We start from the raw sequence: 26,050 nt of genomic DNA, 5'->3' as shown, positions 1-26,050 counted from the left end.
AACTGAAAGGAAAGGGGGATACCTAGTCAGTTGTACAACTGAAAGGGGGATACCTAGTTAGTTGTACAACTGAAAGGAAAGGAGGATACCTAGTCAGTTGTACAACTGAAAGGAAAGGGGGATACCTAGTCAGTTATACAACTGAAAGGAAAGGAGGATACCTAGTCAGTTATACAACTGAAAGGGAAAGGGAGATACCTAGTCAGTTGTACAACTGAAAGGGGGATACCTAGTCAGTTGTACAACAGAAAGGAAAGGGGGATACCTAGTCAGTTGTACAACTGAAAGGAAAGGAGGATACCTAGTCAGTTGTACAACTGAAAGGAAAGGAGGATACCTAGTCAGTTGTACAACTGAAAGGAAAGGGGGATACCTAGTCAGTTGTACAACTGAAAGGGGGATACCTAGTCAGTTGTACAACAGAAAGGAAAGGGGGATACCTAGTCAGTTGTACAACTGAAAGGGGGATACCTAGTCAGTTGTACAACAGAAAGGAAAGGGGGATACCTAGTCAGTTGTACAACTGAAAGGAAAGGAGGATACCTAGTCAGTTGTACAACTGAAAGGAAAGGAGGATACCTAGTCAGTTGTACAACTGAAAGGAAAGGGGGATACCTAGTCAGTTGTACAACTGAAAGGGGGATACCTAGTCAGTTGTACAACAGAAAGGAAAGGGGGATACCTAGTCAGTTGTACAACAGAAAGGAAAGGGGGATACCTAGTCAGTTATACAACTGAAAGGAAAGGGGGATACCTAGTCAGTTGTACAACTGAAAGGAAAGGGGGATACCTAGTCAGTTATACAACTGAAAGGGAAAGGGGGATACCTAGTCAGTTGTACGACTGAAAGGAAAGGGGGATACCTAGTCAGTTATACAACAGAAAGGAAAGGAGGATACCTAGTCAGTTGTACAACAGAAAGGGAAGGGGGATACCTAGTTAGTTGTACAACTGAAAGGAAAGGGGGATACCTAGTCAGTTATACAACAGAAAGGAAAGGGGGATACCTAGTCAGTTGTACAACAGAAAGGAAAGGGGGATACCTAGTCAGTTGTACAACAGAAAGGGAAAGGGGGATACCTAGTTAGTTATACAACAGAAAGGAAAGGGGGATACCTAGTCAGTTGTACAACAGAAAGGGAAAGGGGGATACCTAGTTAGTTGTACAACTGAAAGGAAAGGGGGATACCTAGTCAGTTATACAACAGAAAGGAAAGGGGGATACCTAGTCAGTTGTACAACAGAAAGGGAAAGGGGGATACCTAGTTAGTTGTACAACTGAAAGGAAAGGGGGATACCTAGTCAGTTGTACAACTGAAAGGAAAGGGGGATACCTAGTCAGTTGTACAACAGAAAGGAAAGGGGGATACCTAGTCAGTTATACAACTGAAAGGGAAAGGGAGATACCTAGTCAGTTGTACAACTGAAAGGGGGATACCTAGTTAGTTGTACAACTGAAAGGAAAGGAGGATACCTAGTCAGTTGTACAACTGAAAGGAAAGGGGGATACCTAGTCAGTTATACAACTGAAAGGAAAGGGGGATACCTAGTCAGTTATACAACTGAAAGGAAAGGGGGATACCTAGTCAGTTGTACAACTGAAAGGAAAGGGGGATACCTAGTCAGTTATACAACTGAAAGGAGGATACCTAGTCAGTTGTACAACAGAAGGGAAAGGGGGATACCTAGTCAGTTGTACAACTGAAAGGAAAGGGGGATACCTAGTCAGTTGTACAACAGAAGGGAAAGGGGGATACCTAGTCAGTTATACAACTGAAAGGAAAGGGGGATACCTAGTCAGTTATACAACTGAAAGGGGGATACCTAGTCAGTTGTACAACTGAAAGGGGGATACCTAGTCAGTTATACAACTGAAAGGAAAGGGGGATACCTAGTCAGTTGTACAACTGAAAGGGAAAGGGGGATACCTAGTCAGTTGTACAACTGAAAGGGGGATACCTAGTCAGTTGTACAACTGAAAGGGGGATACCTAGTCAGTTATACAACTGAAAGGAAAGGGGGATACCTAGTCAGTTATACAACTGAAAGGAAAGGGGGATACCTAGTTAGTTGTACAACTGAAAGGAAAGGGGGATACCTAGTCAGTTATACAACTGAAAGGAAAGGGGGATACCTAGTTAGTTGTACAACTGAAAGGAAAGGAGGATACCTAGTCAGTTGTACAACTGAAAGGAAAGGGAGATACCTAGTCAGTTATACAACTGAAAGGAAAGGGGGATACCTAGTCAGTTATACAACTGAAAGGAAAGGGGGATACCTAGTCAGTTGTACGACTGAAAGGAAAGGGGGATACCTAGTCAGTTATACAACTGAAAGGAAAGGGGGATACCTAGTCAGTTATACAACTGAAAGGAAAGGGGGATACCTAGTCAGTTGTACAACTGAAAGGGGGATACCTAGTCAGTTATACAACTGAAAGGGAAAGGGAGATACCTAGTCAGTTGTACAACTGAAAGGGGGATACCTAGTTAGTTGTACAACTGAAAGGAAAGGAGGATACCTAGTCAGTTGTACAACTGAAAGGAAAGGGGGATACCTAGTCAGTTATACAACTGAAAGGAAAGGGGGATACCTAGTCAGTTATACAACTGAAAGGAAAGGGGGATACCTAGTCAGTTGTACAACTGAAAGGAAAGGGGGATACCTAGTCAGTTGTACAACTGAAAGGGAAAGGGGGATACCTAGTCAGTTGTACAACTGAAAGGAAAGGAGGATACCTAGTCAGTTATACAACTGAAAGGGAAAGGGAGATACCTAGTCAGTTGTACAACTGAAAGGAAAGGAGGATACCTAGTCAGTTATACAACTGAAAGGAAAGGGGGATACCTAGTCAGTTGTACAACTGAAAGGAAAGGAGGATACCTAGTCAGTTGTACAACTGAAAGGGAAAGGGGGATACCTAGTCAGTTATACAACTGAAAGGGAAAGGGAGATACCTAGTCAGTTGTACAACTGAAAGGGGGATACCTAGTTAGTTGTACAACTGAAAGGAAAGGAGGATACCTAGTCAGTTGTACAACTGAAAGGAAAGGAGGATACCTAGTCAGTTGTACAACTGAAAGGAAAGGAGGATACCTAGTCAGTTGTACAACTGAAAGGAAAGGGGGATACCTAGTCAGTTATACAACTGAAAGGGAAAGGGAGATACCTAGTCAGTTGTACAACTGAAAGGGGGATACCTAGTTAGTTGTACAACTGAAAGGAAAGGAGGATACCTAGTCAGTTGTACAACTGAAAGGAAAGGAGGATACCTAGTCAGTTGTACAACTGAAAGGGAAAGGGAGATACCTAGTCAGTTGTACAACTGAAAGGGAAAGGGAGATACCTAGTCAGTTGTACAACTGAAAGGAGGATACCTAGTCAGTTGTACAACAGAAAGGAAAGGAGGATACCTAGTCAGTTGTACAACTGAAAGGAAAGGAGGATACCTAGTCAGTTATACAACTGAAAGGGAAAGGGAGATACCTAGTCAGTTGTACAACTGAAAGGGGGATACCTAGTTAGTTGTACAACTGAAAGGAAAGGAGGATACCTAGTCAGTTGTACAACTGAAAGGAAAGGGGGATACCTAGTCAGTTATACAACTGAAAGGAAAGGAGGATACCTAGTCAGTTGTACAACTGAAAGGGAAAGGGGGATACCTAGTCAGTTATACAACTGAAAGGGAAAGGGAGATACCTAGTCAGTTGTACAACTGAAAGGGGGATACCTAGTTAGTTGTACAACTGAAAGGAAAGGAGGATACCTAGTCAGTTGTACAACTGAAAGGAAAGGAGGATACCTAGTCAGTTGTACAACTGAAAGGAAAGGAGGATACCTAGTCAGTTGTACAACTGAAAGGAAAGGGGGATACCTAGTCAGTTATACAACTGAAAGGGAAAGGGAGATACCTAGTCAGTTGTACAACTGAAAGGGGGATACCTAGTTAGTTGTACAACTGAAAGGAAAGGAGGATACCTAGTCAGTTGTACAACTGAAAGGAAAGGGGGATACCTAGTCAGTTGTACAACTGAAAGGGGGATACCTAGTTAGTTGTACAACTGAAAGGAAAGGAGGATACCTAGTCAGTTGTACAACTGAAAGGAAAGGAGGATACCTAGTCAGTTGTACAACTGAAAGGGAAAGGGAGATACCTAGTCAGTTGTACAACTGAAAGGGAAAGGGAGATACCTAGTCAGTTGTACAACTGAAAGGAGGATACCTAGTCAGTTGTACAACAGAAAGGAAAGGAGGATACCTAGTCAGTTGTACAACTGAAAGGAAAGGAGGATACCTAGTCAGTTGTACAACTGAAAGGGAAAGGGAGATACCTAGTCAGTTGTACAACTGAAAGGGAAAGGGAGATACCTAGTCAGTTGTACAACTGAAAGGGGGATACCTAGTTAGTTGTACAACTGAAAGGAAAGGAGGATACCTAGTCAGTTGTACAACTGAAAGGAAAGGGGGATACCTAGTCAGTTATACAACTGAAAGGAAAGGGGGATACCTAGTCAGTTGTACGACTGAAAGGAAAGGGGGATACCTAGTCAGTTGTACAACTGAAAGGAAAGGAGGATACCTAGTCAGTTATACAACTGAAAGGGAAAGGGAGATACCTAGTCAGTTGTACAACTGAAAGGGGGATACCTAGTTAGTTGTACAACTGAAAGGAAAGGAGGATACCTAGTCAGTTGTACAACTGAAAGGAAAGGGGGATACCTAGTCAGTTATACAACTGAAAGGAAAGGGGGATACCTAGTCAGTTGTACAACTGAAAGGAAAGGGGGATACCTAGTCAGTTATACAACTGAAAGGAAAGGGGGATACCTAGTCAGTTGTACAACTGAAAGGGGGATACCTAGTTAGTTGTACAACTGAAAGGAAAGGGGGATACCTAGTCAGTTGTACAACTGAAAGGAAAGGGGGATACCTAGTCAGTTGTACAACTGAAAGGGAAAGGGAGATACCTAGTCAGTTATACAACTGAAAGGAAAGGGGGATACCTAGTCAGTTGTACAACTGAAAGGAAAGGGGGATACCTAGTCAGTTGTACAACTGAAAGGGAAAGGGGGATACCTAGTCAGTTGTACAACTGAAAGGAAAGGGGGATACCTAGTCAGTTGTACAACTGAAAGGAAAGGGGGATACCTAGTCAGTTGTACAACTGAAAGGGAAAGGGGGATACCTAGTCAGTTGTACAACTGAAAGGAAAGGGGGATACCTAGTCAGTTATACAACTGAAAGGGAAAGGGAGATACCTAGTCAGTTGTACAACTGAAAGGGAAAGGGGGATACCTAGTCAGTTGTACAACAGAAAGGGAAAGGGGGATACCTAGTCAGTTGTACAACTGAAAGGGAAAGGGGGATACCTAGTCAGTTGTACAACTGAAAGGAAAGGGGGATACCTAGTCAGTTATACAACTGAAAGGAAAGGGGGATACCTAGTCAGTTATACAACTGAAAGGAGGATACCTAGTCAGTTGTATAACAGAAAGGAAAGGGGGATACCTAGTCAGTTGTACAACTGAAAGGAAAGGGGGATACCTAGTCAGTTATACAACTGAAAGGAAAGGGGGATACCTAGTCAGTTATACAACTGAAAGGGAAGGAGGATACCTAGTCAGTTATACAACTGAAAGGGAAGGAGGATACCTAGTCAGTTGTACAACTGAAAGGAAAGGGGGATACCTAGTCAGTTGTACAACTGAAAGGAAAGGGGGATACCTAGTCAGTTGTACAACAGAAAGGGAAAGGGGGATACCTAGTCAGTTGTACAACTGAAAGGAAAGGGGGATACCTAGTCAGTTATACAACTGAAAGGGAAGGAGGATACCTAGTCAGTTATACAACTGAAAGGGAAGGAGGATACCTAGTCAGTTGTACAACTGAAAGGAAAGGGGGATACCTAGTCAGTTATACAACTGAAAGGAAAGGGGGATACCTAGTCAGTTGTACAACAGAAAGCCTTCAACTAAAATGTGTCTTCCACATTTAACCCAACCTTCTGAATCAGAGAGGTGCGGAGGGCTGCCATAATGAACATCCACGTCTTCACCGCCCAGGGAACAGTGGGTTAACTGCCTTGCTCAGGGGCAGAACAACAGATTTTTACCTTGTCAGCTCGGGGATTCGATCCAGCAACCTTTCGGTTACTGGCCCAACGCTCTAACCACTAGGCTGAGAGACACGTCACTGACCCTGTACAGCAGGGTTCCCCAACATGAGGCCCGTGGGGGGTTTTATCAGTTGGAGAGGTGAGGGATATAGCGCAATTAGGAATGAGGGGGGTGATTAGGTGGCCGTGATGGAATGTGGCCAGGTTTTATTTATTTTTTTTATTTTTTTATTTTACCGTTATTTTACCAGGTAAGTTGACTGAGAACACGTTCTCATTTGCATCAACGACCTGGGGAATAGTTACAGGGGAGAGGAGGGGGATGAATGAGCCAATTGTAGGAATAATTTTTTATTTTATTTATTTTATTTCACCTTTATTTAACCAGGTAGGCTAGTTGAGAACAAGTTCTCATTTGCAACTGCGACCTGGCCAAGATAAAGCATAGCAGTGTGAACAGACAACAACACAGGGTTACACATGGAAATAAACAATAGACAAGTCAATAACATGGTAGAAAAAAGAGAATCTATATACAATGTGTGCAAAAGGCATGAGGTAGGCAATAAATCGAATAATTACAATTTAGCAGATTAACACTGGAGTGATAAATCATCAGATGATCATGTGCAAGAAGAGATACTGGTGTGCAAAAGTGCAGAAAAGTAAAATAAATAAAAGCAGTATGGGGGTGAGGGTCACCCCGCTCCTCCGCTCTCTCCACTGGCTTCCAGTTGAAGCTCGCATCCGCTACAAGACCATGGTGCTTGCCTACGGAGCTGTGAGGGGAACGGCACCTCAGTACCTTCAGGCTCTGATCAGGCCCTACACCCAAACAAGGGCACTGCGTTCATCCACCTCTGGCCTGCTCGCCTCCCTACCACTGAGGAAGTACAGTTCCCGCTCAGCCCAGTCAAAACTGTTCGCTGCTCTGGCACCCCAATGGTGGAACAAACTCCCTCACGACGCCAGGACAGCGGAGTCAATCACCACCTTCCGGAGACACCTGAAACCCCACCTCTTCAAGGAATACCTAGGATAGGATAAAGCAATCCTTCTGCCCCCCCCCCCCCCCCCCCCCCTTAAAAGATTTAGATGCACTATTGTAAAGTGGCTGTTCCACTGGATGTCATTAGGTGAATGCACCAATTTGTAAGTCGCTCTGGATAAGAGCGTCTGCTAAATGACTTAAATGTAAATGTAAATGAGGTAGGTAAATTGGGTGGGTAGTTTACAGATGGACTATGTACAGCTGCAGCGATCGGTTAGCTGCTCGGATAGCAGATTTTTAAAGTTGTTGAGGGAGATAAAAGTCTCCAACTTCAGAGATTTTTGTAATTCGTTCCAGTCGCAGGCAGCAGAGAACTGGAAGGAAAGGCGTCCAAATGAGGTTTTGGCTTTAGGGATGATCAGTGAGATACACCTGCTGGAGCGCGTGCTACGGGTGGGTGTAGCCATCGTGACCAGTGAACTGAGATAATGCGGCACTTTGCCTAGCATAGCCTTGTAGATGACCTGGAGCCAGTGGGTCTGACGACGAACGTGTAGCGAGGGCCAGCCGACTAGGGCATACAGGTCGCAGTGGTGGGTCGTATAAGGTGCTTTAGTAACAAAACGGATGGCACTGTGATAAACTGCATCCAGTTTGCTGAGTAGAGTATTGGAGGCTATTTTGTAGATGACATCGCCGAAGTCGAGGATCGGTAGGATAGTCAGTTTTACTAGGGTAAGTTTGGCGGCGTGAGTGAAGGAGGCTTTGTTCCGGAATAGAAAGCTGACTCTAGATTTGATTTTGGATTGGAGATGTTTGATATGAGTCTGGAAGGAGAGTTTGCAGTCTAGCCAGACACCTAGGTACTTATAGATGTCCACATATTCTAGGTCGGAACCGTCCAAGGTGGTGATGCTAGTCGGGCGTGCGGGTGCAGGCATCGAACGGTTGAAAAGCATGCATTTGGTTTTACTAGCGTTTAAGAGCAGTTGGAGGCCACGAAAGGAGTGTTGTATGGCATTGAAGCTCGTTTGGAGGTTAGATAGCACAGTGTCCAGGGAAGGGCCGGAAGTATACAGAATGGTGTCGTCTGCGTAGAGGTGGATCAGGGAATCGCCCGCAGCAAGAGCAACATCATTGATGTATACAGAGAAAAGAGTCGGCCCGAGAATTGAACCCTGTGGTACCCCCATAGAGACTGCCAGAGGACCGGACAACATGCCTTCCGATTTGACACACTGAACTCTGTCTGCAAAGTAGTTGGTGAACCAGGCAAGGCAGTCATTAGAAAAACCGAGGCTATTGAGTCTGCCGATAAGAATATGGTGATTGACAGAGTCGAAAGCCTTGGCCAGGTCGATGAAGACGGCTGCACAGTAATGTCTTTTATCGATGGCGGTTATGATATCGTTTAGTACCTTGAGCGTGGCTGAGGTGCACCCGTGACCGGCTCGGAAACCGGATTGCACAGCGGAGAAGGTACGGTGGGATTCGAGATGGTCAGTGATCTGTTTGTTGACTTGGCTTTCGAAGACCTTAGCTAGGCAGGGCAGGATGGATATAGGTCTGTAACAGTTTGGGTCCAGGGTGTCGGCAGCTTTCCAATCCTTGGGGATCTCAGATGATACGAAGGAGAGGTTGAACAGGCTGGTAATAGGGGGTGCGACAATGGCGGCGGACAGTTTCAGAAATAGGGGGTCCAGATTGTCAAGCCCAGCTGATTTGTATGGGTCCAGGTTTTCCAGCTCTTTCAGAACATCTGCTATCTGGATATGGGTAAAGGAGAAGCTGGGGAGGCTTGGGCGAGTAGCAGCGGGGGGGGGGGGGCTGTTGGCCAAGGTTGGAGTCGCCAGGTGGAAGGCATGGCCAGCCATTGAGAAATGTTTGTTGAAGTTTTCGATTATCACGGACTTATCAGTGGTGACCGTGTTATCTAGCCTCAGTGCAGTGGGCAGCTGGGAGGAGGTGCTCTTGTTTTCCATGGACTTTACAGTATCCCAGAACTTTTTGGAGTTAGAGCTACAGGATGCAAATTTCTGCTTGAAAAAGCTGGCCTTTGCTTTCCTGACTGACTGTGTGTATTGGTTCCTGACTTCCCTGAACAGTTGCATATCACGGGGGCTCTTCGATGCTATTGCAGTTCGCCACAGGATGTTTTTGTGCTGGTCGAGGGCAGTCAGGTCTGGAGTGAACCAAGGGCTATATCTGTTCTTGGTTCTGCATTTTTTGAACGGAGCATGCTTGTCTAATAATGACACCAGGTTGGGAATAATGACACCCCTACTCTTACATGGAGCGCCAAGGGATTTTGAATGACCACAGAGTCAGGACACCCGTTTTAACGTCCCATCTGAAAGACGGCACCCTACCCAGGGCATTATTCAAGGTTTGAAATGAATATGTTTTAGTCAAATATTATAATTTTTTGGTGCTCTTTGCAGTCAATTTGCAGTCTAAAAATATGTTTTTATTACGTTCTGGACGCCAGACCATCCCTCAATAAAAAATTGGCCGGCGGCTAAATCTAGTTGATGATCCCTACTGTGTTGTGTGTTGAGTCACTGTAATAGGCACTTTAAATAAATTGTGGTTAGACTTGAGACTGGGTGATCTAGAAACTACTACTAGAATGTTACAGAAGCAGTATTGAGAATTGTATCAGTGGTGTCTGTTGTACTTTGGAGATGGTTCTAGAAAATGCTTTCCCACTGGGCACCGACATCAGTTCAGGGTCTAGTTGTGATTAGCATTTGGTTAACGTGAATAACGTGAATTCAATGTGAAATCAACAAAAAATGGCACCATGTCATCGGATTTAGGTTAAAAGTAGAATATTACGTTGATTACTTTTTGCAAATCAAATCAGTTTTCCACGTCGATTCAACTTTTTTGGTTCAAATGACGTGAAAACAATGCTGATTCAACAGTTTTGGCCCAGTGGGTTGTTTGAGAATGTTCCAGAATCTGCCTTCTGGCCCAGTGGGTTGTTTGAGAATGTTCCAGAATCTGCCTTCTGGCCCAGTGGGTTGTTTGAGAATGTTCCAGAATCTGCCTTCTGGCCCAGTGGGTTGTTTGAGAATGTTCCAGAATCTGCCTTCTGGCCCAGTGGGTTGTTTGAGAATGTTCCAGAATCTGCCTTCTGGCCCAGTGGGTTGTTTGAGAATGTTCCAGAATCTGCCTTCAGGCCAAAATAAGTTATGACACATTTAAATCTACTAAATCTACTCATTTTTTGTCTCTCTACTCTAACGCTGTATAACACCTCTGTGTGAAACTGCACATTTCACAGTGATTACAGAAAGGAAATAAGATTTCCTGTACCAAGCTGTATGTGTCAAACAGACTGAGTTTATGAGAGCTGGAAAGACAGTGGGGGTGGTGAATGTAACACATGAGACTGAAATAAATGTTAGTTTGATACATTGATGGAATAACTGTCAGAAGGTGAATCTATCTTTGATGACAGGGCAAGGTTATGTCCCATTCATCTGACTGGGATATTTATAGCAGTACTTTCACTGTAGCTACAGCAGTACACTGGGATACAGTAACTATAGCAGTACACTGGGATACAGTAACTATAGCAGTACACTGGGATACAGTAACTACAGCAATACACTGGGATACAGTAACTATAGCAGTACACTGGGATACAGTAACTACAGCAGTACACTGGGATACAGTAACTATAGCAGTACACTGGGATACAGTAACTATAGCAGTACACTGGGATACAGTAACTACAGCAGTACACTGGGATACAGTAACTACAGCAGTACACTGGGATACAGTAACTACAGCAGTACACTGGGATACAGTAACTATAGCAATACACTGGGATACAGTAGCTACAGCAGTACACTGGGATACAGTAACTATAGCAGTACACTGGGATACAGTAACTACAGCAGTACACTGGGATACAGTAACTATAGCAGTATACTGGGATACAGTAACTATAGCAGTACACTGGGATACAGTAACTATAGCAGTACACTGGGATACAGTAACTACAGCAGTACACTGGGATACAGTAACTACAGCAGTACACTGGGATACAGTAACTATAGCAGTACACTGGGATACAGTAACTACAGCAGTACACTGGGATACAGTAACTATAGCAATACACTGGGATACAGTAACTACAGCAGTACACTGGGATACAGTAACTACAGCAGTACACTGGGATACAGTAACTATAGCAGTACACTGGGATACAGTAACTACAGCAGTACACTGGGATACAGTAACTACAGCAGTACACTGGGATACAGTAACTATAGCAGTACACTGGGATACAGTAACTACAGCAGTACACTGGGATACAGTAACTACAGCAATACACTGGGATACAGTAACTACAGCAGTACACTGGGATACAGTAACTACAGCAATACACTGGGATACAGTAACTATAGCAGTACACTGGGATACAGTAACTACAGCAATACACTGGGATACAGTAACTATAGCAGTACACTGGGATACAGTAACTACAGCAGTACACTGGGATACAGTAACTACAGCAGTACACTGGGATACAGTAACTATAGCAGTACACTGGGATACAGTAACTACAGCAGTACACTGGGATACAGTAACTATAGCAGTACACTGGGATACAGTAACTACAGCAGTACACTGGGATACAGTAACTATAGCAATACACTGGGATACAGTAACTACAGCAGTACACTGGGATACAGTAACTACAGCAGTACACTGGGATACAGTAACTATAGCAGTACACTGGGATACAGTAACTACAGCAGTACACTGGGATACAGTAACTATAGCAGTACACTGGGATACAGTAACTACAGCAGTACACTGGGATACAGTAACTATAGCAATACACTGGGATACAGTAACTACAGCAGTACACTGGGATACAGTAACTACAGCAGTACACTGGGATACAGTAACTATAGCAGTACACTGGGATACAGTAACTACAGCAGTACACTGGGATAGTGTAACTACAGCAGTACCTTGGGATACCGTAACTATAGCAATACACTGGGATACAGTAACTACAGCAGTACACTGGGATACAGTAACTATAGCAGTACACTGGGATACAGTAACTATAGCAGTACACTGGGATACAGTAACTACAGCAGTACACTGGGATACAGTAACTATAGCAGTACACTGGGATACAGTAACTACAGCAGTACACTGGGATACAGTAACTATAGCAATACACTGGGATACAGTAACTATAGCAGTACACTGGGATACAGTAACTATAGCAGTACACTGGGATACAGTAACTACAGCAGTACACTGGGATACAGTAACTATAGCAATACACTGGGATACAGTAACTATAGCAGTACACTGGGATACAGTAACTATAGCAGTACACTGGGATACAGTAACTACAGCAGTACACTGGGATACAGTAACTATAGCAATACACTGGGATACAGTAACTATAGCAGTACACTGGGATACAGTAACTACAGCAGTACACTGGGATACAGTAACTACAGCAGTACACTGGGATACAGTAACTATAGCAGTACACTGGGATACAGTAACTATAGCAGTACACTGGGATACAGTAACTACAGCAGTACACTGGGATACAGTAACTATAGCAGTACACTGGGATACAGTAACTACAGCAGTACACTGGGATACAGTAACTACAGCAGTACACTGGGATACAGTAACTATAGCAGTACACTGGGATACAGTAACTACAGCAGTACACTGGGATACAGTAACTACAGCAGTACACTGGGATACAGTAACTACAGCAGTACACTGGGATACAGTAACTATAGCAGTACACTGGGATACAGTAACTACAGCAGTACACTGGGATACAGTAACTATAGCAATACACTGGGATACAGTAACTATAGCAGTACACTGGGATACAGTAACTACAGCAGTACACTGGGATACAGTAGCTATAGCAGTACACTGGGATACAGTAACTACAGCAGTACACTGGGATACAGTAACTACAGCAGTACACTGGGATACAGTAGCTATAGCAGTACACTGGGATACAGTAGCTACAGCAGTACACTGGGATACAGTAGCTACAGCAGTACACTGGGATACAGTAACTATAGCAATACACTGGGATACAGTAGCTATAGCAATACACTGGGATACAGTAACTACAGCAGTACACTGGGATACAGTAACTACAGCAGTACACTGGGATACAGTAGCTATAGCAATACACTGGGATACAGTAACTACAGCAATACACTGGGATACAGTAGCTATAGCAGTACACTGGGATACAGTAACTACAGCAGTACACTGGGATACAGTAACTACAGCAATACACTGGGATACAGTAACTACAGCAATACACTGGGATACAGTAACTATAGCAATACACTGGGATACAGTAACTACAGCAATACACTGGGATACAGTAGCTATAGCAGTACACTGGGATACAGTAACTATAGCAGTACACTGGGATACAGTAGCTATAGCAATACACTGGGATACAGTAGCTATAGCAGTACACTGGGATACAGTAACTATAGCAGTACACTGGGATACAGTAGCTATAGCAGTACACTGGGATACAGTAACTATAGCAGTACACTGGGATACAGTAACTACAGCAGTACACTGGGATACAGTAGCTATAGCAGTACACTGGGATACAGTAACTACAGCAGTACACTGGGATACAGTAACTATAGCAATACACTGGGATACAGTAGCTACAGCAGTACACTGGGATACAGTAGCTATAGCAATACACTGGGCTACAGTAGCTACAGCAGTACACTGGGATACAGTAGCTATAGCAATACACTGGGATACAGTAACTATAGCAGTACACTGGGATACAGTAACTACAGCAGTACACTGGGATACAGTAGCTACAGCAGTACACTGGGATACAGTAACTATAGCAGTACACTGGGATACAGTAACTATAGCAGTACACTGGGATACAGTAACTATAGCAGTACACTGGGATACAGTAACTACAGCAATACACTGGGATACAGTAGCTATAGCAATACACTGGGATACAGTAGCTATAGCAGTACTTTCACTGGGATACAGTAACTACAGCAGTACACTGGGATACAGTAACTATAGCAGGACACTGGGATACAGTAACTATAGCAGTACACTGGGATACAGTAACTATAGCAGTACACTGGGATACAGTAACTATAGCAGTACACTGGGATACAGTAGCTATAGCAGTACACTGGGATACAGTAACTATAGCAGTACACTGGGATACAGTAGCTATAGCAGTACACTGGGATACAGTAACTACAGCAGTACACTGGGATACAGTAACTATAGCAGTACACTGGGATACAGTAGCTATAGCAATACACTGGGATACAGTAACTATAGCAGTACACTGGGATACAGTAACTACAGCAGTACACTGGGATACAGTAACTACAGCAGTACACTGGGATACAGTAACTATAGCAGTACACTGGGATACAGTAACTACAGCAGTACACTGGGATACAGTAGCTATAGCAGTACACTGGGATACAGTAACTATAGCAGTACACTGGGATACAGTAACTACAGCAGTACACTGGGATACAGTAACTACAGCAATACACTGGGATACAGTAACTACAGCAGTACACTGGGATACAGTAACTACAGCAGTACACTGGGATACAGTAACTATAGCAGTACACTGGGATACAGTAGCTATAGCAATACACTGGGATACAGTAACTATAGCAGTACACTGGGATACAGTAACTATAGCAATACACTGGGATACAGTAACTATAGCAGTACACTGGGATACAGTAACTACAGCAGTACACTGGGATACAGTAACTATAGCAGTACACTGGGATACAGTAACTACAGCAGTACACTGGGATACAGTAACTATAGCAATACACTGGGATACAGTAACTATAGCAATACACTGGGATACAGTAACTATAGCAGTACACTGGGATACAGTAGCTATAGCAGTACACTGGGATACAGTAACTATAGCAGTACACTGGGATACAGTAACTACAGCAGTACACTGGGATACAGTAGCTATAGCAGTACACTGGGATACAGTAACTACAGCAGTACACTGGGATACAGTAACTATAGCAATACACTGGGATACAGTAGCTACAGCAGTACACTGGGATACAGTAGCTATAGCAATACACTGGGATACAGTAACTATAGCAGTACACTGGGATACAGTAACTACAGCAGTACACTGGGATACAGTAGCTACAGCAGTACACTGGGATACAGTAACTATAGCAGTACACTGGGATACAGTAACTATAGCAGTACACTGGGATACAGTAACTATAGCAGTACACTGGGATACAGTAACTACAGCAATACACTGGGATACAGTAGCTATAGCAATACACTGGGATACAGTAGCTATAGCAGTACACTGGGATACAGTAACTACAGCAGTACACTGGGATACAGTAACTATAGCAGTACACTGGGATACAGTAGCTATAGCAATACACTGGGATACAGTAACTATAGCAGTACACTGGGATACAGTAACTACAGCAGTACACTGGGATACAGTAACTACAGCAGTACACTGGGATACAGTAACTATAGCAGTACACTGGGATACAGTAACTACAGCAGTACACTGGGATACAGTAACTACAGCAGTACACTGGGATACAGTAACTATAGCAGTACACTGGGATACAGTAACTATAGCAGTACACTGGGATACAGTAACTACAGCAGTACACTGGGATACAGTAACTACAGCAATACACTGGGATACAGTAACTACAGCAGTACACTGGGATACAGTAACTACAGCAGTACACTGGGATACAGTAACTATAGCAGTACACTGGGATACAGTAGCTATAGCAATACACTGGGATACAGTAACTATAGCAGTACACTGGGATACAGTAACTATAGCAATACACTGGGATACAGTAACTATAGCAGTACACTGGGATACAGTAACTATAGCAGTACACTGGGATACAGTAACTATAGCAGTACACTGGGATACAGTAACTATAGCAGTACACTGGGATACAGTAACTATAGCAATACACTGGGATACAGTAACTATAGCAGTACACTGGGATACAGTAACTATAGCAGTACACTGGGATACAGTAACTATAGCAGTACACTGGGATACAGTAACTATAGCAGTACACTGGGATACAGTAACTACAGCAATACACTGGGATACAGTAGCTATAGCAGTACACTGGGATACAGTAACTACAGCAGTACACTGGGATACAGTAACTATAGCAATACACTGGGATACAGTAGCTACAGCAGTACACTGGGATACAGTAGCTATAGCAATACACTGGGATACAGTAGCTACAGCAGTACACTGGGATACAGTAACTATAGCAATACACTGGGATACAGTAGCTACAGCAGTACACTGGGATACAGTAACTATAGCAGTACACTGGGATACAGTAACTACAGCAGTACACTGGGATACAGTAACTATAGCAGTACACTGGGATACAGTAACTACAGCAGTACACTGGGATACAGTAACTATAGCAATACACTGGGATACAGTAACTATAGCAGTACACTGGGATACAGTAACTACAGCAGTACACTGGGATACAGTAACTACAGCAGTACACTGGGATACAGTAACTATAGCAGTACACTGGGATACAGTAACTACAGCAGTACACTGGGATACAGTAACTATAGCAATACACTGGGATACAGTAACTATAGCAGTACACTGGGATACAGTAACTACAGCAGTACACTGGGATACAGTAACTATAGCAGTACACTGGGATACAGTAACTATAGCAGTACACTGGGATACAGTAACTACAGCAGTACACTGGGATACAGTAACTACAGCAGTACACTGGGATACAGTAACTACAGCAGTACACTGGGATACAGTAACTACAGCAGTACACTGGGATACAGTAACTATAGCAGTACACTGGGATACAGTAACTACAGCAGTACACTGGGATACAGTAACTATAGCAGTACACTGGGATACAGTAACTACAGCAGTACACTGGGATACAGTAACTACAGCAGTACACTGGGATACAGTAACTACAGCAGTACTTTCACTGGGATACAGTAACTATAGCAGTACACTGGGATACAGTAACTATAGCAATACACTGGGATACAGTAACTATAGCAATACACTGGGATACAGTAACTACAGCAGTACACTGGGATACAGTAACTATAGCAATACACTGGGATACAGTAACTATAGCAATACACTGGGATACAGTAACTATAGCAGTACACTGGCATACACACACACACACACACACACACACACACACACACACACACACACACCCCTTTACCAAGGGTTTTTTCATTATGAAGAATCTATTCATGTAAAGATATGAGAAATTCCCAATTTTTTATTTTATTTTTTCTATCAAGGTTTGGATATGCCCAAATGTCCTCCATTGACACATTCACAAATAGAGAGCTGAAATCTGCCATAAAAAGTCTGTCATGTATAGGCCAAGTATGTCTTTGTGTATGTCTGTCTGTGTGAAATTCTATGGTTTGTCCGCCCACCCATCCATCCATGCGTCCTACCTCTAACAGAAGTACCTGCCTCCGAGCGGTCACTCCGCTCCTCCATCAACTCAGTCAGATCTGTCATGGCAATCTGAATCTCTGTCTCCTAAACAGAAACACACAGCAGAGATATTTGGGGTCAGAGATTCAGAGATATTAATGATAGAGATATTAAAAGGTATTGGGGTCATGTCCAGAGATTTAGAGATATTAATGGTAGAGATATTAAAAAGGTATTGTTTACTCAAATGTCACATGCACAAGATGCTACATTATATATCTATTCATTACCTTTATTCATTGATTTATCTTATAATCACTATTGTTATTGGCATTAAATAATGGGTAACAATTTATTTGAAAGGTACCTACACCAGGACTTTATAGCCCATTCATAAGCCATACATAGCCCATTCATAAGCCATTCATAGCCCATTCATAAGCCATACATAGCCCATACATAGCCCATTCATAAGCCATTCATAACCCATACATAGCACATTTATAGTGCATTCGACAAGTATTCAGACCCCTTGACTTTTTCCACATTTAGTTACGTTACAGCCTTATTCTAAAATTGAATAAATAAATAAAACATCTCATCAATCTACACTAAATACCCCATAATGACATCACAATACCCCATAATGACATCACAATACCCCATAATGACAAATTTAAAACAGGTTTTTAGATTTTTTTGCAAATGTATAAAAAAAAAACAGAAATACCTTATTTACATAAGTATTCAGACTCTTTGCTATGAGACTCGAAATTGAGCTCAGGTGCATCCTGTTTCCATTGATCATCCTTGATGTTTCTACAACTTGATTGGAGTCCACCTGTGGTAAATTCAATTAATTCGAGGCACAAATCTGGGGAAGGGTACCAAAGAATTTCGGCAGCATTGAATGTCCCCGAGAACACAATGGCCTCCATCATTCTTAAACGGAAGAAGTTAGGAACCACCAATACTCTTCCTAGTGTCACGCCCTGACCTCAGAGAGCCTTTTTATTTCTCTATTTGGTTAGGTCAGGGTGTGATTTGGGGTGGGCATTCTAGTTTGTCTGTTTCTTTGTTGGCCGGGTATGGTTCCCAATCAGAGGCAGTCTATCGTTGTCTCTGATTGGGAATCATACTTAGGTAGCCTTTTTTCCCACCTGTGTTTGTAGGTAATTATTATTTTCTGTGTGTGCCACGGTTGGATCACGTTCGGTTTCTGTTTACATGTTTTTTGGGAAAGTTTGACGTATTAAAGATGTGGAATTACAAGCTGCGCCTCGGCTCATCTGTGACGCTGCTCCTCGGCTCATCTGTGACGCTGCTCCTCGGCTCATCTGTGACGCTGCTCCTCGGCTCATCTGTGACGCTGCTCCTCGGCTCATCTGTGACGCTGCTCCTCGGCTCATCTGTGACGCTGCTCCTCGGCTCATCTGTGACGCTGCTCCTCGGCTCATCTGTGACGCTGCTCCTCGGCTCATCTGTGACGCTGCTCCTCGGCTCATCTGTGACGCTGCTCCTCGGCTCATCTGTGACGCTGCTCATCGGCTCATCTGTGACGCTGCTCATCGGCTCATCTGTGACGCTGCTCCTCGGCTCATCTGTGACGCTGCTCCTCGGCTCATCTGTGACGCTGCTCCTCGGCTCATCTGTGACGCTGCTCCTCGGCTCATCTGTGACGCTGCTCCTCGGCTCATCTGTGACGCTGCTCCTCGGCTCATCTGTGACGCTGCTCCTCGGCTCATCTGTGACGCTGCTCCTCGGCTCATCTGTGACGCTGCTCCTCGGCTCATCTGTGACGCTGCTCCTCGGCTCATCTGTGACGCTGCTCCTCGGCTTATCTATGACAGGGAGTTTGAAGACAGTGACCGTGACACCTAGAGCTGGCCCCCCTGCCAAACTGAACAATTGGGGGAGAAGGGCCTTGGTCAGGGAGGTGACCAACAATTGTGGTGGATATTATCAAATAAGGATCTGCCGGAGTCCAACTCAAACCAATATTCTTGATTTCTGAGCTCATAGAGAATAACAGAGTTACACAGAGCAGTGTAGACAGTCTGAATTACAAAGCATTGGGTGATAAGCACATATCTTTATAGTTTCCTGTTCTTGGGCGGGACTCTCAGTTCCCTTTTTATATATACAACGACACAGCAGCAAGCTGGTTTGTAACCCAGCATGATACTCCCAAGAACAGGAGATTATAGTAGGACAGTTTCACAAGGTTAGTCACATACTCAGTTATGTGGACAAATACAATTACAATTTCCCATTACACTCCTCCCTTTTGTTAATCCCTTAACAATGATTTAATCAATTTTAAATGTAGCAAGCTTCTAGAGGCATACTATCCTGTAGTCCACCAATTCTTCCATGTCTCATCCGTTGAGAGACTGAGTTTAAAACCTTTAACCCTTTACACACACACCATATACAGTTCTAACTTGCCAGTTTCTGTGATGATTAGGTATAACAATGAAATAACAGAATGCCAAGAGTGTGTATAGCTGTCATCAAGGCAAAGGGCGGCTACTTTGAAGAATCTCAAATATAAAATATATTTTTGATTTGTTTAACACTTTTCTGGTTACTACATGATTCAATATGTGTTATTTCATAGTTTTGATGTCGTCATTATTATTCTACACTGTAGAAAATAGTAAAATTAAAGAAAAACCCTTGAATCAGTAGGTGTGTCCAAACTTTTGACTGGTACTGTATGTAAAAGTGATATTTAAGTTTTTTATTTTTAATAAAAACCTGTTTTTGCTTTGTTATTATGGAGTATTGTGGGTAGATTGATGAGGGGGAAAAAAACAAATGAAGACATTTTTGAACAAGGCTGTAACGTAACAAAATGTGGAAAAAGTCAAGGAGTCTCAATACTTTCCGAATGCCCTGTATAAGCCGTGCCAAAACATCGTGTGTACCTGTGTTGCGGTGGCGAGGGCGGAGCCTCCTGTAACAGCCTCGTATGGAGGGGGAGGGTCAAGAGGACAGAACACTTCTACTCCTTTAATCCTGGCTGCATAGACAGGAGGCAGAGTTATCACACTGTCCCCAAACATCCTGCGAGCCAGCCGGGGGGTGTAGGAGTAGAAGGTTGAGAAGTAGGAAGGGGGAGGGGCAGGGGGAACAAACTCATCTGGGTCAGGGACGATATTTGGCTCCTCCCCTTCCTCTCTGATTGGCCTGGGGTCATCCTATCAGAAAGAGGGAGGAAAAGGAAAAGAGATGACGACAGAAGAAGCCACTTATTGAGATGCATCTTTAATGTTGAAAAACACAACAGTCACTCATTGGCCACACTGGAGATTCTTCTGTTATGTGATACAGATTCTAACCTACATGATTGGTTGAGCCTGGAGTTCTGAGGCCGTGTGATTGGCTATGATGGGGCATTATGATAACCTTACCATACATGGGCGTCGTGTGGTGAAGATCTGTAGGTACCGCAGGGCAGCAGCCACCAGGCATACTGCAGTGGTCAGAGCATTCAGAACACACAGAGCAAACAGAACCTTCTAGAAACAGACAGACAGGAGGCAGAGTTAGCAATAACCACCCACAACCACCAAGAACCATCTTATCTCACTATATGGTGTAATATGATGACAATGAACGCACATTCTCTCTCACACACAGGCACGTATGAACACACACACTCACACACAGACACTCACACACACACACACCTTGAGCAGGACCCTCATGGTGTTACAGGAGTGCCCAGGGTAGAGTTTGAGGAGTTTCTCCTCAGGGCACATGGAGATCTGGGGACAACAGTTACACACGTCTCCCGTCTCGCTCTGAAACACACAACACAACACACACACACACACACACCAGATACATGGCCGTTAGACTCACTTTGAAACACACAACAGAACAGGAAGAAGAAATGTCCAGACAACACAGACTGTGCCTCATCTCAACCTATTCTAATATTGTCAACACTTTCAACCAGAAGAAATGAAGGAGAAGGGAGGGAAGGAAGGGATGGATGGAGAGAAGGGAGGGAAAGGAGGGAGGGAGGGAAGGAATGAAGGGAGAGAAGGGTGGCAAGGAGGGAAGGTAAGGGGGGGAGAGAAGTGAGGGAAGGAAGGAAGGTAGGGAGAGAGAGCGAGCGAGCGAGAAGGAGGGAAGGAAGGAAGGGAGAGAGATAAGGAGGGAAGGGGGGTGAAAGAAGGAGACAGAGAACGAGGGTAAGGAGGGAAGCTGGTAAGAGAGACAGACATCAACAGAGAGAGTGAGAGCAAGAGATATTTCACCTTCAGGCGTGTACATTTTTATCCCCCTCTCTCTCCCTCCCTTCTCCCCATCCCTCTCTCTCTCTCCTCCCCCATCCAACTCACCCCCCCCCCGCTCCTCTCTCTCTCTACCCCCCATCTCTCTCTCTCCATCCCTCTCTCTCTCCATCCCTCCCTGCCTTACTCCGTCCTTCTCTCTCCCTCGCCGTTCTTCTCTCTCTCTCAATCCCCCACCCTCCTCCTCCAGGGCAGGTAATGTTACACCAGATTAGAGGAGCAGATGGTCTGGACGGGAGACTCTATTACTCACCCTGAGAGAGGGGAGACTAGGGCAAACCACTGCACCACGGGGGGAAACATAAACCCACCATACCCTGCTCTGCCCTCACCTCTTATCTCATCTCAGCCTCACATTACAGAGGCACCGGGGTGAATGTGTGTGTGTGTGTGTGTGTGTGTGTGTGTGTGTGTGTTTGTGAACTGTGTATGTGTGTGTGTGTGTGTGTTCATCCAATCGCGTGTTTGTCGACGCCCAGATCTCAACACCAGTCTGAGCCAATACACAGCTTGTGTTCAATGAGGTTTTGTGGCGGGAGGACATCCAGCAGGTCTAACATCTGAGCTCCTGTCTAGCTGGCTCGGCTAATAAACTGTGCCATGTTGATATCACTGCAACTAGAACCAGCCCTGGTCTGATTCCCAAACGGAACCTTATTCTGTTTATAGGGCACTACATTACACCAGGGCCCATAGGACACTGGCCAAATGTATTGCACTATGTAGGGAATAGGGTGCTCTTTGAGACACAGCCCTGGTCTCTGTGTGGGTCTGGTTGGACTAATAAAGAGATGACTGGTCTGAGGAGGAAGAGGGGGGAGGAGAGAGAGGAGAAGAGAAGAGAAGAGAAGAGGAGAGAGGAGAGGAAGAGAGACATCCGCTAACACCATGGATGGATAGACAGAGGAGAGGTCTGAGGCAGACCCAGACTTAATGCACCTACCTACAGGTCTATGCTGTCATGATGCTAACAAGCGTGTGTGTATGTGTGTCTCACCAGTTGGCAGTTGGTCATGGTGGAGACCAGCTGAGCCCCCTGGCAGCAGAGGATGAAGCCAGCCAGGTTGAGGAGAACACACACCACCGACAGCAGAACAAACAGATTCACCTGGGAGAGGAGCGGGAGTAGAGAGAGGAGGGAGAGGGGGAGGAGAGAGAGGGGGGAGAGGAGGGAGTAGAGAGAGGAGGGAGAGGGGGGAGGAGAGAGATGGGGGAGAGAAGGGGAGGAGAGAGAGGAGGAAGGAGAGAGGAGAGGTGGAGGAGAGAGAGGAGGGAGGAGAGAGAGGGGGGAGAGGGGGGAGAGGAGGGAGTAGAGAGAGGAGGGAGAGGGGGGAGAGAGGGGGAGGAGAGAGAGGAGGGAGAGGGGGAGGAGAGAGAGGAGGGAGGAGAGGTGGAGGAAGGAGAGGGGGGAGGAGAGAGAGGAGGGAGAGGGGGAGGAGAGAGAGGAAAGAGAGGGGAAATAGGGAGGAGGAAGGGAAATAGGGACAGAGGAAGGAGGGGGAGGAGAGGAAGATGTTGACATTTTTATTTGCCAAATCACACAGCCCAATAACACTGTTACACAGAAACAGTGACATTTCAAAACCAAAACCTCATTATCGAAACCACACCCTTATTACCTAAACCACACCCCAGTTACCTAAACCACACCCACCTGACCTAAACCAAACCCGCATGACCTAAACCACACCCTGATTACCTAAACCACACACCATTACCTAAACCACACCCCATTACATAAACCACACCCCCATTACCTAAACCACACCTCCATTACCTAAACCACACCCCCATTACCCAAACCACACCCCCATTACCTAAACCACACCTCCATTACCTAAACCACACCTCCATTACCTAAACCACACCTCCATTACCTAAACCACACCTCCATTACCTAAACCACACCTCATTACCTAAACCACACCTCCATTACCTAAACCACACCCCATCACCTAAACCACACCCTCATTAACTAAACCACACCCCCATAACCTAAACCACACCCCATGACCTAAACCACACCCCATGACCTAAACCACACCCCATGACCTAAACCACACCTCCATTACCTAAACCACACCCTCATTACCTAAAACACACCTTCATTACCTAAACCACACCCCCATGACCTAAACCACACCCCCATGACCTAAACCACACCCCCATGACCTAAACCACACCCTCATTACCTAAACCACACACACCATTACCTAAACCACACACCCCATTACCTAAACCACACCCCCATGACCTAAACCAAACCTCCATTACCTAAACCACATTAGGAAAATAAAGAGTGGGATGGAAAATGAGACACAGCTGTTTATGACTATAAGCACTGTAATTCTGCCTGTCGGTTGAAAGAAGAAAATTAGAGGAGTTTTTCCACATTTTGTTACGTTACAGCCTTATTCTAAAATAGATTAAATAAAAAATAAGATCTCAGCAATCTACGCACAATACCCCATAATGACAAAGCAAAAACAGGTTTTCAATTTTTTTTGCAAATGTATTAAAAATAAAACCAGAAATACCTTATTTACATACGCTTTCAGACCCTTTGCAATGAGACTCGAAATTGAGCTCAGGTGCGTCCTGTTTCCATTGATCATCCTTGAGATGTTTCTACAACTTGATTGGAGTACACCTGTGGTAAATGCAATTGATTGGACATGATTTGGAAAGGCGCACACCTGTCTATATAAGGTCCAACAGTTAACAGTGCATGTCAGAGCAAAAACCAAGCTACGAGGTCGAAGGAATTGTCTGTAGAGCTCCGAGACAGGATTGTGTCGGGGCACAGATCTGGGGAAGGGTACCAAAACATTTCTGCAGCATTGAATGTCCCCAAGAACAGAGTGGCCTCCATCATCCTTAAATGGAAGAAGTTTGGAACCACCAAGACTCTTCCTAGAGTTGGCCAAACTGAGCAGTCGGGGGAGAAGGGCCTTGGTCAGGGAGGTGACCAAGAACCCGGTGGTCACTCTGACAGAGCTCCAGCGTTCCTCTGTGGAGATGGGAGAACATTCCAGAAGGAAAACCATCTCTGCATCACTCCACCAATCAGGCCTTTATGGCAGAGAGTGGCCAGATGGAAGCCACTCCTCAGTAAAAGGCACGTGACAGCCGTCTTGGAGTTTGCCAAAAGGCACCTAAAGACTCTCAGACCATGAGAAACAAGATTCTCTGGTCTGATGAAACCAAGATTGAACTATTTGGCCTGAATGCCAAGCGTCACATCTGGAGGAAACTTGGAAACATCCTTACGGTGAAGCATGGTGGTGGCGGCATCATGCTGTGGGGCAGTTTTTCAGAGGCAGGGACTGGGAGACTAGTCAGGATTAAGGCAAAGATGAACAGAGCAAAGTACAGAGAGATCCTTGATGAAAACCTGCTCCAGAGTGCTCAGGACCTCAGACTGGGGGCGAAGATTCACCTTCCACCAGAACAACGACCCTAAGCACACAGCCAATACAACACAGGAGTGGCTTTGGGACAAGTCTCTGAATGTCCTTGAGTGGCCCGGCCAGAGCCCGGACTTGAACCAGATCGAACATCTATGCAGAGAAGAATGGGAGAAACTCCCCAAATACAGTTGTGCCAAGCTTGTAGCATCATACCCAAGAAGACTCGAGGCTGTAATCGCTGCTAAAGGTGCTTCAACAAAGTACTGAGTAAAGGGTCTGAATACTTATGTAAATGTCATATTTCATTTTTTTTATTTGTACAAATTTGCAAAAATGTCTAAAAACCTGTTTTTGCTTTGTCATTATGGGGTATTGTGTGCAGATTGATGAGGGGGGGGGGGGACTATTTAAATCATTTTAGATTAAGGCTGTAACGTAATTTTTGGGGGAAAAAGTCAAGGGATCTGAACACTTTCTCAATGCCTTGTATGTGCCATAAAGCCAACGTTGTTATCCAAAGAGACTTGCCTGCATACATTTTACGTATGGGTGGACCCGGGAATCAAACCCACTACCTTAGTAGGGCATGGCGCTTGTAGTGCTAACTGAGCTACAACCTGGCTGTTGGTTTAAAGTGGACGACTGGACGTGATTCAGAAGCTCCAAGGC

At 44.6% G+C, this 26,050-nt stretch overlaps 1 protein-coding gene across 3 annotated transcripts in view; it reads right to left on the bottom strand.

Annotated features, from left to right (window-relative positions):
* LOC129826641 (endosomal transmembrane epsin interactor 1-like) overlaps positions 1 to 26,050 on the bottom strand; it is a 58,346-nt gene that overhangs the window by 14,974 nt on the left and 17,322 nt on the right. The window contains exons 3-8 of one of the 3 annotated variants that reach the window (XM_055887588.1): positions 24,509 to 24,621; positions 22,969 to 23,079; positions 21,360 to 21,473; positions 21,081 to 21,188; positions 20,595 to 20,867; positions 17,682 to 17,769 (exon numbers count right to left, since the gene is read on the bottom strand). In XM_055887588.1, coding sequence (XP_055743563.1) covers positions 17,682 to 17,769; positions 20,595 to 20,867; positions 21,081 to 21,188; positions 21,360 to 21,473; positions 22,969 to 23,079; positions 24,509 to 24,621 — 807 coding nt within the window. The remainder of the gene's footprint in view (positions 1 to 17,681; positions 17,770 to 20,594; positions 20,868 to 21,080; positions 21,189 to 21,359; positions 21,474 to 22,968; positions 23,080 to 24,508; positions 24,622 to 26,050) is intronic. The other 2 variants (XM_055887586.1, XM_055887587.1) reach the window with 2 other exon arrangements.

Source organism: Salvelinus fontinalis, chromosome 28 (genome assembly GCF_029448725.1).
Source record: "Salvelinus fontinalis isolate EN_2023a chromosome 28, ASM2944872v1, whole genome shotgun sequence".
NCBI lineage: Eukaryota > Metazoa > Chordata > Actinopteri > Salmoniformes > Salmonidae > Salvelinus > Salvelinus fontinalis.
The sequence above is the reverse complement of the archived record's forward strand: the minus strand, read 5'-3'. Positions and strand labels throughout refer to the sequence as shown.